Genomic DNA, 13,957 nt, shown 5'->3' with positions numbered 1-13,957 from the left:
GTCCTTACCTGAACCCCCAAATTTACCTCCTCTGCAAGGGGAGTTGTGCCTGACTAGCAAGGGATGGAGAGAGAGAGGTAGAGGAAATGGCTCAAGAGCTGCTGCTGTGCTCTCGGAAGACGACAGGGGCAGGAAGCTGGACCACGAGGTGATGACGACTGTGAGGTGCAGCACTCGGTGCTGCTCACTCTGGTTTAGTCTCTTGGCCCATGTAACATTCCTGTGCTCCTGCCAGCACCTTCCACAAGCCCTTCTCAGCCCACTGACCTTTTGCTCTTTGTGGCATGTTCAAAGCCCTGCACCACGACGTAGTTGGCAAACGTGACGAAGTATCTGTTGGCAGGAGGGAAGCAGAGAGACAACCAGCAGCTGGGTTAGAGGTGCACAGGGCCTACAACAGTCAAGTGACAGAGGGAAGGAGCAGAGGTCAGGTCCTCCACCTCCACTCCTCAAGGGCAGCAAAGCTGGGGAAGGGTCTAGAGAACACATCTGCTGTCTGAGAACATCTGATTGTGTTCCCTGAAGCTCCTGCCTGCTCAGAGCCCCAGAAAACCTGGCCTTGGGTGGTTGCAGGGATGGAGCATCTCCCATCTCTCTGGGCAATGTGGGGCAGGGTCTCATAAGCCCTGGGAGGAGAGGCTGAGGGAGCTGGGGCTGTTCAGCCTGGAGAAGAGGAGGCTCAGGGGAGACCTCATTGCTCTCTACAGCTCACTGAACGAAGGCTGGAGGCAGGTGGGGCTGGGTCTCCTCTCCCTAGTGTCAAGTGATAGAATGAGAGGAAGGGTCTTCAAGCTGCACCAGAGGAGGCTTAGGTTGGATATTAGGGCAAATGTCTTTCCTGCAGAAGCCAGGCATTGGAACAGGCTGCCCAGGGAGGTGGTGGAGTCCCCACCCCTGAAGATGTCCAAGCCCCATGCAGACACAGCACTTTGGGACATGGTTTAGTGGCCATGGTGGTGTTGGGTTGAGTCATGACCTTGGAGACCTTAGCAGACTTCTCCAAACAGAAGGTGTTCATGACTCTGCAGCTGCACAAAGCAGGCAGAAAGAGACAGAGCTACTCTGCTCCTCACCTTGGCTCACTCCCCTCTGCCCCCTTTGCCAGCCCCATGCTGTAACTGTCACACTGGCTTCAGCACCACTCTTGTCACAGGAAGTTTGAACCATTCTGGTGTTCAGCAAAAGCAGAAGTCAGCTTCCTCACTTTACCTCCCAGCAGTCCTGGGAAGCACACCTGCAAAGGCTGAGCTCGGGAGATCCACCTTCAGGTGAGGGAATTCCTGCAGGGCTGTGTGACTGGTGGCAAACTGAAGCCAAGGTGTCCCACACCAATGTGTCTCAGCTCACACTAGAGGGAGATGGAGCCCTGCCTTGGCAGCAAATAGCAGACTTCTCTTCCCGTGGGGTTTTGGGAGGGGTCCTGTAGCATGTCCTGCCTCTTCATCATTTCTTTCACCTCTAAGGGACATCTATTTGTGTACTTCAGACCCTTGACCCAGACCCACTCCAGGAAGCATGAGGCATTGTAGGATGAGGTCTGCAGAAGGTGAATCAGCAGAGGTGGGGAGGGACCAGGCTTTGATTTCGAAAGGAAGGGAAATTGGAGCTGCAGATAAACTCCTTGGGGCCATCTGAAGCCTCAGCACATACCTTCACCTTTTCTATGGCTCTCTACAGCTCCCTGAAAGGGGATTGGAGCCAGGTGGGGACTGGGCTCTTCTCCCTCAGAAGTGATAGCACAAGAGGAAACAGCCTCAGGCTGTCCCAGGGGAGGTTTAGGTTGGCCATGAGGAACAATTTCTTCCCCTTGAGGGCTGTCAAGGCCTGGCCCAGGCTGCCCAGGGCAGTGGTGGGGTCCCCATCCCTGGAGGGGTTTCAAAGCCATGAAGATGTGGTGGTGAGTGATGTGGCCTAGTGGTGACTTGGCAGTGCTGGGTTCAGGGTTCTGACAGGGCTCTTCCAACCAACTCAGTCTGTCATTCTGGACTAGTCTCTGCTCATCCCTGTGACTCCTTTAACCTTCAGGAACAGGCTGCCCAGGGAGGTGGTGGAGTCCCCATCCCTGGGGCATGGCACTTGGGATGTGGTTTGATGGCCATGGTGGTGTTGGGTTGACAGTTGGAACTGATGGTCTTAGAGGTCTTTTTCCAGCTGCAGCAGTTCCATGGTTCTGTGACCTCTCTGTTCCTGATGGCAACTCAAACTGCTTTCACATAAACACCCCAGGTACAGATCCTGCCCCTTTGCTCTCTTCCCCTTCTCAAGATGCACTAAGAGACCCCTTCTGCTTACAACAACACATTCTGCCTCTTACAGACACACTTAGAGCTACAAACAGGCAGCTCCTTGAGATGCCTGCACAGACACAGCATTCTGCAGCACTTCTTCTGAGCACTGAGGGCAATCACTCCCCTGACCTAATGCCTGAACACTCATGGCCAGAAGTGAACAGATTCCACCCACAGATCAATTGTGCCAAAGCTGCCAGTGGAGAAGTTTGGTCCCCATGCACTGCCCCAGAGTGCACTTACTGGATGTAAAGACTTAGAAACAAGTCTCCTTTCCAGATGGTGTAAATGTCCTGGATGCAGAAGGCCTCAGAGCTGCTCCACTTCTGCTTCAGTATCCAGTAACTCTCTTCTGTGAGGTTCCAGAGAGCTTGGAATCGATCGTTCAGGAGCTGGAAGAGCTTGAAGTTCTCCTTTCCCTTCTGGTCACTGGGCTCTTTTGAGGAAGAAATGAGGGAGAACAGAGGATTAGGAAAGCCTTGATTCCATGAAGAGTCTTGTGGAAACATTGCTCACATCTAATGCTCAGCCCATCTGGTTCCAGGGTAAAGAATAGAATAGAATTAAACCAGGTTGGAAGAGACCTTTGAGATCAAGTCCAACCTCTCCCCCAGCACCATCTCATCAACTAAACCATGGCACCAAGCACCCCAGCCAGGCTCTTCCTAAACACCTCCAGGGATGGGGACTCCACCACCTCCCTGGGCAGCACATTCCAATGGCCAATCTCTCTTCCTATGAAGAACTTCTTCCTAACATCCAGCCTGAACCTCCCCTGGCACAGCTTGAGACTGTGTCCTCTTGTTCTGGGTGCTGGCTGCCTGGGAGAAGAGACCAACCCCCACCTGGCTACAACCTCCCTTCAGAGAGTTGGAGAGAGCAAGAAGGTCTCCCCTGAGCCTCCTCTTCTCCAGGCTAAGCAACCCCAGCTCCCTCAGCCTCTCCTCCCAGGGCTGTGCTCCAGACCCCTCCCCAGAAAGCAGAGGTATGAGAAGGAAAGAGTTCCAAACAGGAATGAGATGCTGCTGCTGCTTTAGGGTTGTGTCCCTGTGACTAATTGCATAGGTTATCCATGATAAAAGGCTTCATCCTTCTCGTTCTGTGGGGCATGAGGCTCAGCCCTGGCTCAGACACAAGCACCAGAAGAAAATTCCTGCTTCCAGCCCCAGGGGCTCTTCCCAGTCTCCTTGGAGGCTAGACCAAAGAGGAGGTGACTTGAGAGGAAAGCACCCCAGAGGCTTAATCCAGTCACTCCACTTTTGGCCAGACAGGTTTGTGAATATTTATGTGGATTTGGTTCAGTGGAGCTGCTCTGATTCACTGCCAGCTCAGAACCTGCACTCACAAGTTTCCCCTTCAAAGGCAGCCATGGCCATGGCCCAAGAGCAGGACCAAGAGCCCTTGTTTAGGGGTCGTGTAGGTGTGAGATACAGCGTGGGTTTCCACACAGCATGCTGGAAGCAAGCCTCAGAGTGGGTGTGCAGGGATAGAATCTGGATTAACACCCCAAAAGCCAGCAGGAACCCCAGGCCTAGCCTTGACACCCTGAAGAGCTCACTGTCTTAACTGAAACATCTCCGCTCCAGCAAACAGCCTCCTGCAAGCCCTCAACTCTGGGGCTTCAGTTCTAAATCCCTTCCTGGGTGTGTCAGTGACTCAAGGCTAGAACTACAGACCAAAAAAGAAGTTAATTAGGTTTCTGCAGCCTACCTGCCTGCAGCAGAGGCTTGAGGATGAGGGCATCTATCCGTGCCAGGCATGCTGAGAAGGTTTCCTCCACCTGGAGCAGAGATGCAGTTGCTTCAGCTGTGCACATGTCCTGGATGCAACACAGAAAGGTATAGATTAACTCCCCAGCAAGAAAGAGTTCCTATCTACCAAGGCTTCCACGCTCATCACAAGCCACCAGCCTTTCCTGCTCCTGGCAGCACACAGGGGTGCAGCTGCTGAGCCTAAAAACCATTTGAAAGTGTTAGGAGATGAGCCAGAAACCAAACAGCTCGGCACCAGCTGGTGCCACAGAAGACCACCAAGGCTACAGCCCATTTTCCTGATGAAGATCTGCTCAGGGGGGCCACAATACCTCTTCCACACGACTGGGAAGGCCCTCAGCTTCTTGATGCTTGTTAATCCTGCTTCGTGCCAGATCTCTTCTCCCAGCAGACAGCTCTGAAGCACAAGGAAGGGAAGGATGAAGCTAAGTGCTTCTTCCCGCCTCTCTCACCAGTTTTCTGCCCAGGTGCCTCAGGCTGCACTTTTTGGCGTGCAGAGCTATTGGATGGACCTGCAGAGCCTTGCTGGCCATGTCCAGACATCCAGGCCTCCAAAGGAGCAGAGGGCTGGCGTGACTCCTTCGCGAGGAGGCCACCGCGCCGCTGCTTATGTGGCACCGCTGCTGCGTCAGGCAGGAAAGCTTGCCTCAAGTGGAAGTGGGCAGTGCTCAAAGAAAGGCAGCTAACCCCTGTGAGCTAACTCCAGGAGCTTCCTCCTTCCCAACAGAAGGCTATCAGAGGAAGTGAGCACTGCCAGCTAATGGCTTGTCATAAGACACTGCTCTGGAAAGCAGCCATGAGGGTGAAGATGCCATGGGCAGGATCAGCTGCTCTTACTAATGGTGGTAAAAGCACAAAACTCAGGGCTTCTGCTAACTTCTTAACAGCCAAGGACTGAAGATGATCTCTCCTCACTGATCCCTCAGCCTGCTTGAGGTCCACACTCAAGGCAGGCAGCGAGGACAGAGCACTGTGCTGCAAAGACTTAGCCTGGCAGGGGCTTTGGCCCAGCTTTGGCACCTGGGAGAGGTGCAGCTTGGCACAGCATCCTCAGGTATGCTGCAGGAGCCACCTCAGCCTGGCAGCTTGCTCACAGCGATGGTGCCTTGGGAGGGAAGGACAAATCAGCTCTGCAGAGGTTCTGCAGTAACCACTTGGCTATGAGGCTGGACCTAACTTATCTATTGAGGGAGACTTAAACCTTTGCACCGTTTCCAGGAAGAGCTAAGCTGAGGCTATCTGCTGGTGGCACCCTCCAAGACATCCTGAACCTCTCCCCTGATTGCTGCAAACAATAGGTGAGAGTCATTCCCTTTGTGTTAAGATATCAGGAAGTCAGACAGAAAAGCTTAACCCTGCCTTAAGCTTCAAGGGAAGAAAGAGCTCCAACAGCTCAGCACAGCCTGCTAAAAAGGTCAGCGGGGGTGGGGGTGGCCGAGCTAGGTGGGAACGTCTGGGTTTTAAAGCCCCACATAGGGGTGGATCTCTTGCTAAATAAAGAGTTTGACCTCCCTAAAGTCAACAAACTCTGCTTGGGAACTCCTTTTCCAGGTCACCCTGGAGCTGGGGCTGAAACGGGGTCACAGAACAGAGGCTGCTTTGCAGCTTGAGTGGTTAGCTGGCCTGGGCTTGGGCATTTCCTCAGCTCCAGGCACAAGCAGCTTCCCAGATGAATGACAAAGGTCTCCCCTTGGTAGGCACTGCCTGTTAGATTCCATTTACCTGCAAAACCGAGCAGCCATGAACCAAGAAATGAGCAAAGCACCACAAGCCCGCTGCTTTGCAAGGTCTCCATCAGGCCCTGCAGGACCATGGGAGGTGTTCGTTATTTTCAGGAGCACCAGCAGGATGCATCCCAGAGGAAGGATCTGAGCACGTAAACAGGTCCAGAAGCTGGAATTCAGACTCCTCCTGGTCCCTCCCAGTGCAGGCAGCCGAGCCAGGAGAAGCAGCAAAACACATCAGGAGGCAGCCAAATCTCACCCTGGAGCACCAAGAGGATGGGGAAGGCCTAGAAGCTGATGATTTTGTTTTTCACCAGCGTTTAATCTCCTGTCTTGCAAACACAAAGCTGTTTCTCACGGGTCCAACAGAACACACTCAGGCCTGCTGGAAATGGGCAGGCATCAAGTAGCCTAACCAGGGAGGACAATCAGGCTGGATGTGTGCTTCAGCAGAGCAGGCAGGCACTGGGGGTGTAATTAGGCTCAGTGAGTAACAGCCTGGTGGATTTTAGGTATTGGTCTGTTCTTGGTGGAAGGAAGGGAGATGATTCTGAGTCATCCTGCATCCTTTCGTGGGGCTCTGATATGGGAGGATGTCTCCCCCTTCTCCTTGCTCAGTGCTGCCAGAGAATGCTTTGTCCTGTGCAAAACCACAAGAAGGGGTGCAAGATGCCCAGTTTAGGAAGTCTTTCCCCAAACCCTTATCAAAACAACCAGAGAAGCCTTATCCATCCCTCACAGCCAGAGGGCTTCATGGAGACTGAGTTACACCAGTGCAAGGTCCTGCAGCTGGGCTGGGGCAATCCCAGGCACTGATACAGGCTGGGCAGGGACTGGCTGGAGAGCAGCCCTGGAGAAAAGGACCTGGGGGTGCTGGGGGAGGAGAAGCTCAACAGGAGCCAGCAGTGAGCACTTGCAGCCCAGAGAGCCAAGCAGAGCCTGGGCTGCAGCAAGAGAAGCAGAGCCAGCAGGGCCAGGGAGGGGATTCTGCCCCTCTGCTCCACTCTGCTGAGACCACAGCTGGAGCTCTGGATCCAGCTCTGGAGCCTCTGTGCCAGGAAGGATCTGGGGGTGCTGAAAGGTGTCCAGAGAAGGGCCAGGAGGAGGAGCAGAGGGCTGGAGCTGCTCTGCTGTGAGGACAGACTGAGGGAGCTGGGGCTGTTCAGTCTGGAGAAGAAAAGGCTCTGAGGAGACCTCATTGTGGCCTTCCAGGATCTGCAGGGGGCTACAAGAAGGCTGGGGAGGGACTTTTGAGGGTGTCAGGGAGTGATAGGACTGGGGGGGATGGAGCAAGACTAGAAATGGGGAGATTGAGATTGGATGTGAGGAAGAAGTTGTTCCCCAGGAGGGTGGTGAGAGCCTGGCACAGGTTGCCCAGGGAGGTGGTGGAAGCCTCCTGGCTGGAGGTGTTTGCAGCCAGGCTGGAGGTGGCTGTGAGCAACCTGCTGTGGTTTGAGGTGTCCCTGGGCATGGCAGGGGGGTTGGAACTGGCTCCAGGAGGGTTTTGAATATCTACACAAAAAGAGACTCCACAGCCTCTCCTCATCACCCACAAATAGAATAGAATAAGAATAGGAGTAAGAATAGGAATTAACCAGGTTGGAAGAGACCTTTGGGATCATCCAGTCCAACCTATCACCCAACACCATCTAATCAACTCAACCATGGCACCAAGGGCCTCAGCCAGGCTCTTCCTAAACACCTCCAGGGATGGGGACTCCACCACCTCCCTGGGCAGCACATCCCCAGGGCCAATCTCTCTTTCTGAGAAGAACTTCTTCCTCACCTCCAGCCTAAACCTCCCCTGGCACAGCTTGAGACTGTGTCCTCTTGTTCTGGTGCTGGGTGCCTGGGAGAAGAGACCAACCCCCACTTGGCTACAACCTCCCTGAAGACCTGAGCTCAGATCTCAGCAGGGTGACCCCAAAGCATTCCCATGGTGCAGTAAGTGGGTTGAGAAACCCCTACAAGTAACAGCATTGTGCAGAGCTGGGGAACCCAGAACTGGACACAGTACTCCTGATGAGACCTCACCAGGGCAGAGCAGAGGGGGAGGGGAACCTCTCTTGTCCTGCTGGCCACACTCTTCGTGATGCACCCCAGGATACCATTGGCCTTCTTGGCCAGCAGGGCACATTGCTGGCTCACAGCCATCCCCTTGTCCACCAGGACTGCCAGCCCTTTTTCCACAGAGTGGGGAACATTGCTGGGTAAATTGCCAGGGTAAATGCTGCCTGCCCAGGGGAGCCTGGGGGCAGCTGCTGCACGGGAGAGCCACAGCAGCCAGCTTTCAAAACAGCCCTTCCGGCACCACGGAGACCAAAGTTGCCACATCCACTCACGTCACCAAGCAGGTCAGCATGACTCTCAGCCACCATTTCCAGGCTTTCTCCATCAGTTCGGTGACAACAGCATCTGCACCTTTGTTCTGGCCCAGCCAGGCAGAGAAGAGCTGAAGTTCATCAGCCAGAGAACAAAGCTCAGCCACAGAGGGGCAAGGGAACAGTCAGGACCATCCGAGGGCACACAGAGTTCATGCTGTGCACTCATCTGTGCAGAGCTGAATGCAAGCTGCAGTGCTGCTGCCTGATGGAAGCACTGAGCAGACATCCAGGGCTGTCCAGGCTGTCTTAGAATAGAATTAACCAGGTTGGAAAAGACCTCAGAGCTCATCCAGCCCAACCTCCCACCCAGCACCATCTGATCAACTAAACCATGGCACCAAGTGCCTCAGCCAGGCTCTTCCTAAACACCTTCAGGGATGGGGACTTCACCACCTCCCTGGGCAGCACATCCCAATGGCAAATATCCCTCTGGGAAGAATTTCTTCCTAGCATCCAGCCTAAACCTCCCCTGGCACAGCTTGAGACTGTGTCCTCTTCTTCTGGTGCTGGCTGCCTGGCAGAAGAGACCAACCCCCACCTGGCTACAACCTCCCTTCAGGTAGTTGTAGGCAACAAGAAGGTCTCCCCTGAGCCTCCTCTTCTCTAGGCTAAGCAACCCCAGCTCCTTCAGCCTCTCCTTATAGGGCTTGAGGAGAAAGTTCTTCACAGAGAGAGTTGTTAGCCCTTGGGATGTGCTGCCCAGGGAGGTGGTGGAGTCACCATCCCTGGAGGTGTTTAGGAAGAGCCTGGATGAGGCACTTGGTGCCATGGTTTAGTTGATTAGATGGTGTTGGGTGAGAGGTTGGACTGGATGAGCTCTGAGGTCTTTTCCAACCTGGTTAATTTCTCTCTCTCTCTTCTCTTCTCTTCTCTTCTCTTCTCTTCTCTTCTCTTCTCTTCTCTTCTCTCTCTCTCTTCTCTCTCTTCTCTTCCTCTTCTCTTCTCTCCTCTCTTCTCTTTCTCTTCCTCTCTTCTCTTCTCTTCTCTTCTCTCTCTTCTCTTCTCTTCTCTTCTTCTCTTCTCTTTCTCTATCTCTTCTCTTCTCTTTCTTCTCTCTCTTTCCAACCTTTGCTGCTTTTCTCTAGGGACAGCTATCCTCCCACATCCTAATTGTGTTCCCAGGCAATGTGCCCCCTCACGTGCCACGCTCCAGCTGAGTCTGCCCCCAGGCTGGCACACAGACCTCCCTGGCATGTGCAAACACAATGCCAGACTTTGTTTAACCAAGACCAACATGCTGGATCAAATTCTCCCATTCAGCCCCTGCTCTTGCCCAGCCTCAGCATGAATTAGTGTCCAGCTCACTGGAGCCACCTCATAAGCAGACAGAAGCACAAAGCCTGGCAGTTCAGAGGTAATTGGGAAGAAATGGAGCAGCAAGACAACCAAACCCCAAATCCCAAGAAAACCCTCAGCAGCATAAAAAAGGGAGACAGGAGCAAAGGGAGCAGTCACTTGGAGCTTGGGTTAGGCTTTGGCATGGGGTGTGCTTATCACGGAGGTGCTGGTTAGCCATGGGCCACCAGGGCGCTCAGGTGGCCAAGAAGTCAAACAGCACCTTGGAATCCATCAGGAATAGTGTGGCCAGCAGGAGTAGGGCAGGGACTGTCCCCCTGGACTGGGCACTGGTGAGGCCATACTTCAAATGCTGGGGTCAGATTTGGGCCCCTCACTCAAAGAAGAACATTGAGGGGCTGGAGTGGGTCCAGAGAAGGGCAAAGAGGTTGGTGAGGAGCAGCCTCGTGAGGAGCAGCTGAGGGACCTGGGGTTGTTTGGTCTGGAGAAAAGGAGGGTGAAGATGAAGAGAGACCTTCTAGTTCTCTCCAACTCCCTGAAAGAAGGTGGCAGCCAGGTGGGAGTTGGTCTCTTTAGTACCAAGTGATAGAATGAGAGGAAATGACCTAAAATTGTGCCAGGGGAGGTTTAGGTTGGAGAGGAGGAAAAACTCATCCCTGCAAGAGTGGCCAGACAGTGAGGTCAGCTCCATCCAGCCTTTGGGCATTGCTGGCCTCTGCCCAGCTACTGCAGAATCAAACAGCTCAAAGGTCTTTCCCAACCAGAATGATTCTATGATCCCATGAAATAAGACCCTTCACTTGTTGACAGCCAAGGCTGGAGGAGGTCACTGTCACCTCAATTAAGGACATCAGGCAGCCTTTGCAAACAGCAAGGCAGGTATGGCAAGGCCCACAGGTGAGGAGGTGTTTACTTAGTGGTTTAATCCCCCATGTCTGGCAGCTCCCCTTGTCATTATCCTTATCACTTACAAGCAGCTTATGGGCACAGAACCAGAGCTGCTTTGACCCAGTAATTCCACTGAAGGACTTGGGGCCACTGGATGAAACTCCAGGCCAGGTCTGAAGCAACAACAGGCTGTCTGGAGGCAGCAAAGGAAAGAAGATCAAGTCACTGATCTCCTTTGGAGTGGGACTAAGGGAGCAGCCAGTAGATAACATCTAGGCACAGTTTGTGTGTGCCACAGCTGTGGGAGCAGCTGTAGGAGCAGGAGCTCTTCCCCCTTGTTCTCACATTCCCAATATGCTTTTCCAAAGGGCAGGGCATCCCAGCATGGCCTCAAAAAGCACACCTGGGGTTTGGAATTGCACCTCACCATCTGCTTCAAGGAGGTTTCAGTTCATGCCCTGAGTATGAGTCTGCATTCCAGCCTGCACACCAACACAGAGGCACAAACACCAGAGGACAGCAGAGCTGGCAGCAGAGCTCCACCACAGATGAGATGGAATTCCCCATGCTCTCCACTCAGCACCTCCAGAACCTAAGCAGGACCAGAGGGGATTTCCCCTTGTGCTAAAATCCTCATCAAGCTATGGCAGTGGCCACTTCCCACAGAATGGCTTCAGTTGGAAGCACCCTTTGAGACCACCCAGTTCCAACCCCCCTGCCAGGGACAGGGACACCTCCCACCTAGATCAGGTTGCTCAAAGCCTGATCCAGTCTGATCTTAAACACTTCCAGGTGTCCACAGCTTCTCTGGGCAAGCTTTCCAGTGTCTCATAGTAAAGAACTTCCTCCTGTGCCCAACCTGAATCTGCCCTGTTTAAAACCATTTCCCCTCTGGAGAGGGTTGCTCCACCACATATTCCCAAGCAAGCCTCTGGCTCCATCCTCTTGCTGCCTTGCCTTTTGATACCACTGCTTACCTCTCCTCCCTCCTTGCAGATGTTTGCTTATGCCAGAGAAAGTGTCCCAAAGCTAAGAGCATGGCACACCAAAATGCCACTTGCAAAGCCTCTTAAGGGGCTGAGAGCCTGGCCCAGGCTGCCCAGAGAGCTGGGAGCTGCCCCATGCCTGGCACCAGTGCAGCTCAGGTTGGTTGGGGCTCTGAGCAGCCTGCTCTAGGTGCAGGGTGGCTTGGACTGGATGAGCTTGAAAGGTCCCTTCCAACCCAAAGCATTCCATGATTCCAGGTCTGCCCTATCAAGTGACCTGTGCAAAGCTTAGCCACATCACAGCATCCTCACCAGCTGCCAGGAAGAGGGCAGGGCTGAAAGGGACTGGAGAATAAAGACTTGCTTGGATCAGATCAATCCTTGCACCCAGCATTGGTCTGCTTTCTGTTTGGGTCCCTTAACCTCACTCCTGCCTAGGATCATCAGCAACAAACCCCAGTGAAAGGCTGCCAAGCTTTGCTTCTCGTCTCCTCTAGTGCACAAGGCCTTTACCAAAGGCTGAGTGCAGTAGGAAGCATCAAGTGCTTCACCCAAGGAAGCATCAAGTGCTTCACCCAAGGAAGCTTCCAGTGTTTCATCCAAGTCCTCACAGAATCACCAAGGTTGGAAGAGACCTCAAAGATCATCAAGTCCTACCTGTCCCCACAGACCTCAGGACCTCTTGGGGGACAAATGCCAAGCCACTGAAGGCAGGACAGACCTGCCAGGAGTCACCTGTGCCTCCTAACCTCTGATCACTCAGACACCACAGCTCACTGGGGTGATGTGAGTGCCAAAGGCCAGGCCCTGTGATGACCTGAAGAGCTGGTCAGTGCTCTGGCAGAGCTGTTTCACAAGGCAGTTCCTGTTTGTTGAGCCCTAGGTGCTTTGCATGAGCCCTCTCCAACTCATCAGGAATGTAAACAATACCCAGCCAGGCCAGGCCAGCAGTCTGGCTACTCTGGCAGCAAGAGCAAGAGCTGTTCTCCAGAGGGCATAAGCTTGGCCACTTCTTGAGGTCCTCTTATATTCCCTCAATGCCCAACTGTTGCATCAGATGCCTCAAAGGGGGGGAGCAACCCTTTTCCTAGTGCCTGCCTGTAGACAGGTCTCTGAATTGATCTTAGAATCATGGAACCACTAAGGTTAGAGAAGACCTCTAGGATCAAGCCTAACCCTCAACCCAACACTGCTATGCCTGGTAAACCATGTCCTGAGGTGCCATGATCCCTCCTCTGACAGTGTTTGTCTCCAGAGGGCATTACTAAGTTGAAGGCAGGGTCTTGAAGGACAAATCCACCTGGTTTCCTTGCAGAGCCTCCAAAAAACCACCTCATGATGCAGCTTCTTGGGGAGTGAAGTCATTGCAGGAGCACTGATGCTCCTGGAAGGTGTGCAGAGAAGGGCAGCAAAGCTGGGGAGGGGTCTGGAGCACAGCCCTGGGAGGAGAGGCTGAGGGAGCTGGGGTTGCTTAGCCTGGAGAAGAGGAGGCTCAGGGGAGACCTTCTTGCTCTCTGCAACTCCCTGAAGGGAGGTTGGAGCCAGGAGGGGGTTGGGCTCTTCTGCCAGGCACCCAGCACCAGAACAAGAGGACACAGTCTCAAGCTGTGCCAGGGGAGGTTCAGGCTGGATGTTAGGAAGAAATTCTTCCCAGACAGACGGATTGGCCATTGGGATGTGCTGCCCAGGGAGTCACCATCCCTGGAGGTGTTTAAGAAGAGCCTGGATGGGGCACTTGGTGCCATGGTTTAGTTGATCAGATGGTGCTGGGTGGGAGGTTGGACTGGATGATCTCGAAGGTCTTTTCCAACCTGGTCTATTCTATTCTATTCCATTGAAGCTACCAACTTCAGGGAGCAGCTGTGAGGTCTAGGGAGCTTCCAGATCACAGGAAATTTCCACAGACAAAGATAATGCCTTGGTTCAGGTCCAAAATAAACTAAGGCAGAGTTTAAAGCAATCCCTCCTGTGAAATGCAGCTCCTGCCCAGCTGACTGCACACACGTAGCTGCCTGGACCTTCTCAAAGCCTTCAGCCTGTTGCTCTTCTCCTGTAATTGTGCCTTTGACCCAGACTTCTCACTCCACCCCTCAGACACCTGCAAGCTTCTGACAGCTTGGAGGAACCTCAGGAAGCCTCTCAGCCTCTCTCACCGTGACTAATTGGTTGGGTATTCCTCTCTTTACTCCAGCCTTACCTCATCAGGCTTGTACTGCCAGGTGAGACTGGCACGGGTGGAAAACCCTTCCCTCAAAACAGGAGCAAGCCTCAACACACACAGGATCAAGCAGCTGCCTGCAGGAGGAGGACCACAAGCCTACACTCTTCTCCAGCACCTCTTTCTGGAAAGCACAAGGTGAGGGCAGAGGATTTCCTGCCTGAAGCCTGGATGGCACTGGGAATTAGACACCTCAGAAGACCATGCACCCTCTCCATGCAAGGCCAGCCTGCTGCCTGGGTGAAGCGCAGGGGGGCATGTGCCTGCATTTGGCACCCCCAGAAGATGCCCTCCACACATCCAGTCCTTTGCAGGGGGAAGATTCTGCCTGTAGAAAGCACTCCCAACCCTCACTCTGCCTCAGCACTTTGGCTCACAGCACATTGCCTTCAACAGTCCCT

At 53.6% G+C, this 13,957-nt stretch overlaps 1 protein-coding gene across 1 annotated transcript in view; it reads right to left on the bottom strand.

Annotated features, from left to right (window-relative positions):
• Positions 1-4,631, bottom strand: part of ALS2CL (ALS2 C-terminal like) — a 35,453-nt gene extending 30,822 nt beyond the window's left edge. Inside the window, 4 exon segments of the mRNA XM_068145815.1 lie at positions 268-333; positions 2,532-2,724; positions 3,999-4,107; positions 4,513-4,631. Of these exon segments, the coding sequence (XP_068001916.1) occupies positions 268-333; positions 2,532-2,724; positions 3,999-4,107; positions 4,513-4,593 (449 nt within the window). The 5' untranslated portion in view covers positions 4,594-4,631.
• Between the last annotated feature and the right edge of the window lie 9,326 nt (positions 4,632-13,957).

This window comes from Melanerpes formicivorus, unplaced genomic scaffold (genome assembly GCF_026170545.1).
Source record: "Melanerpes formicivorus ecotype bairdi unplaced genomic scaffold, bMelFor1.0.p_v2 SCAF_13, whole genome shotgun sequence".
NCBI classification, from domain to species: Eukaryota; Metazoa; Chordata; class Aves; order Piciformes; family Picidae; genus Melanerpes; species Melanerpes formicivorus.
This window is presented reverse-complemented; position numbering and strand designations above follow the sequence as displayed.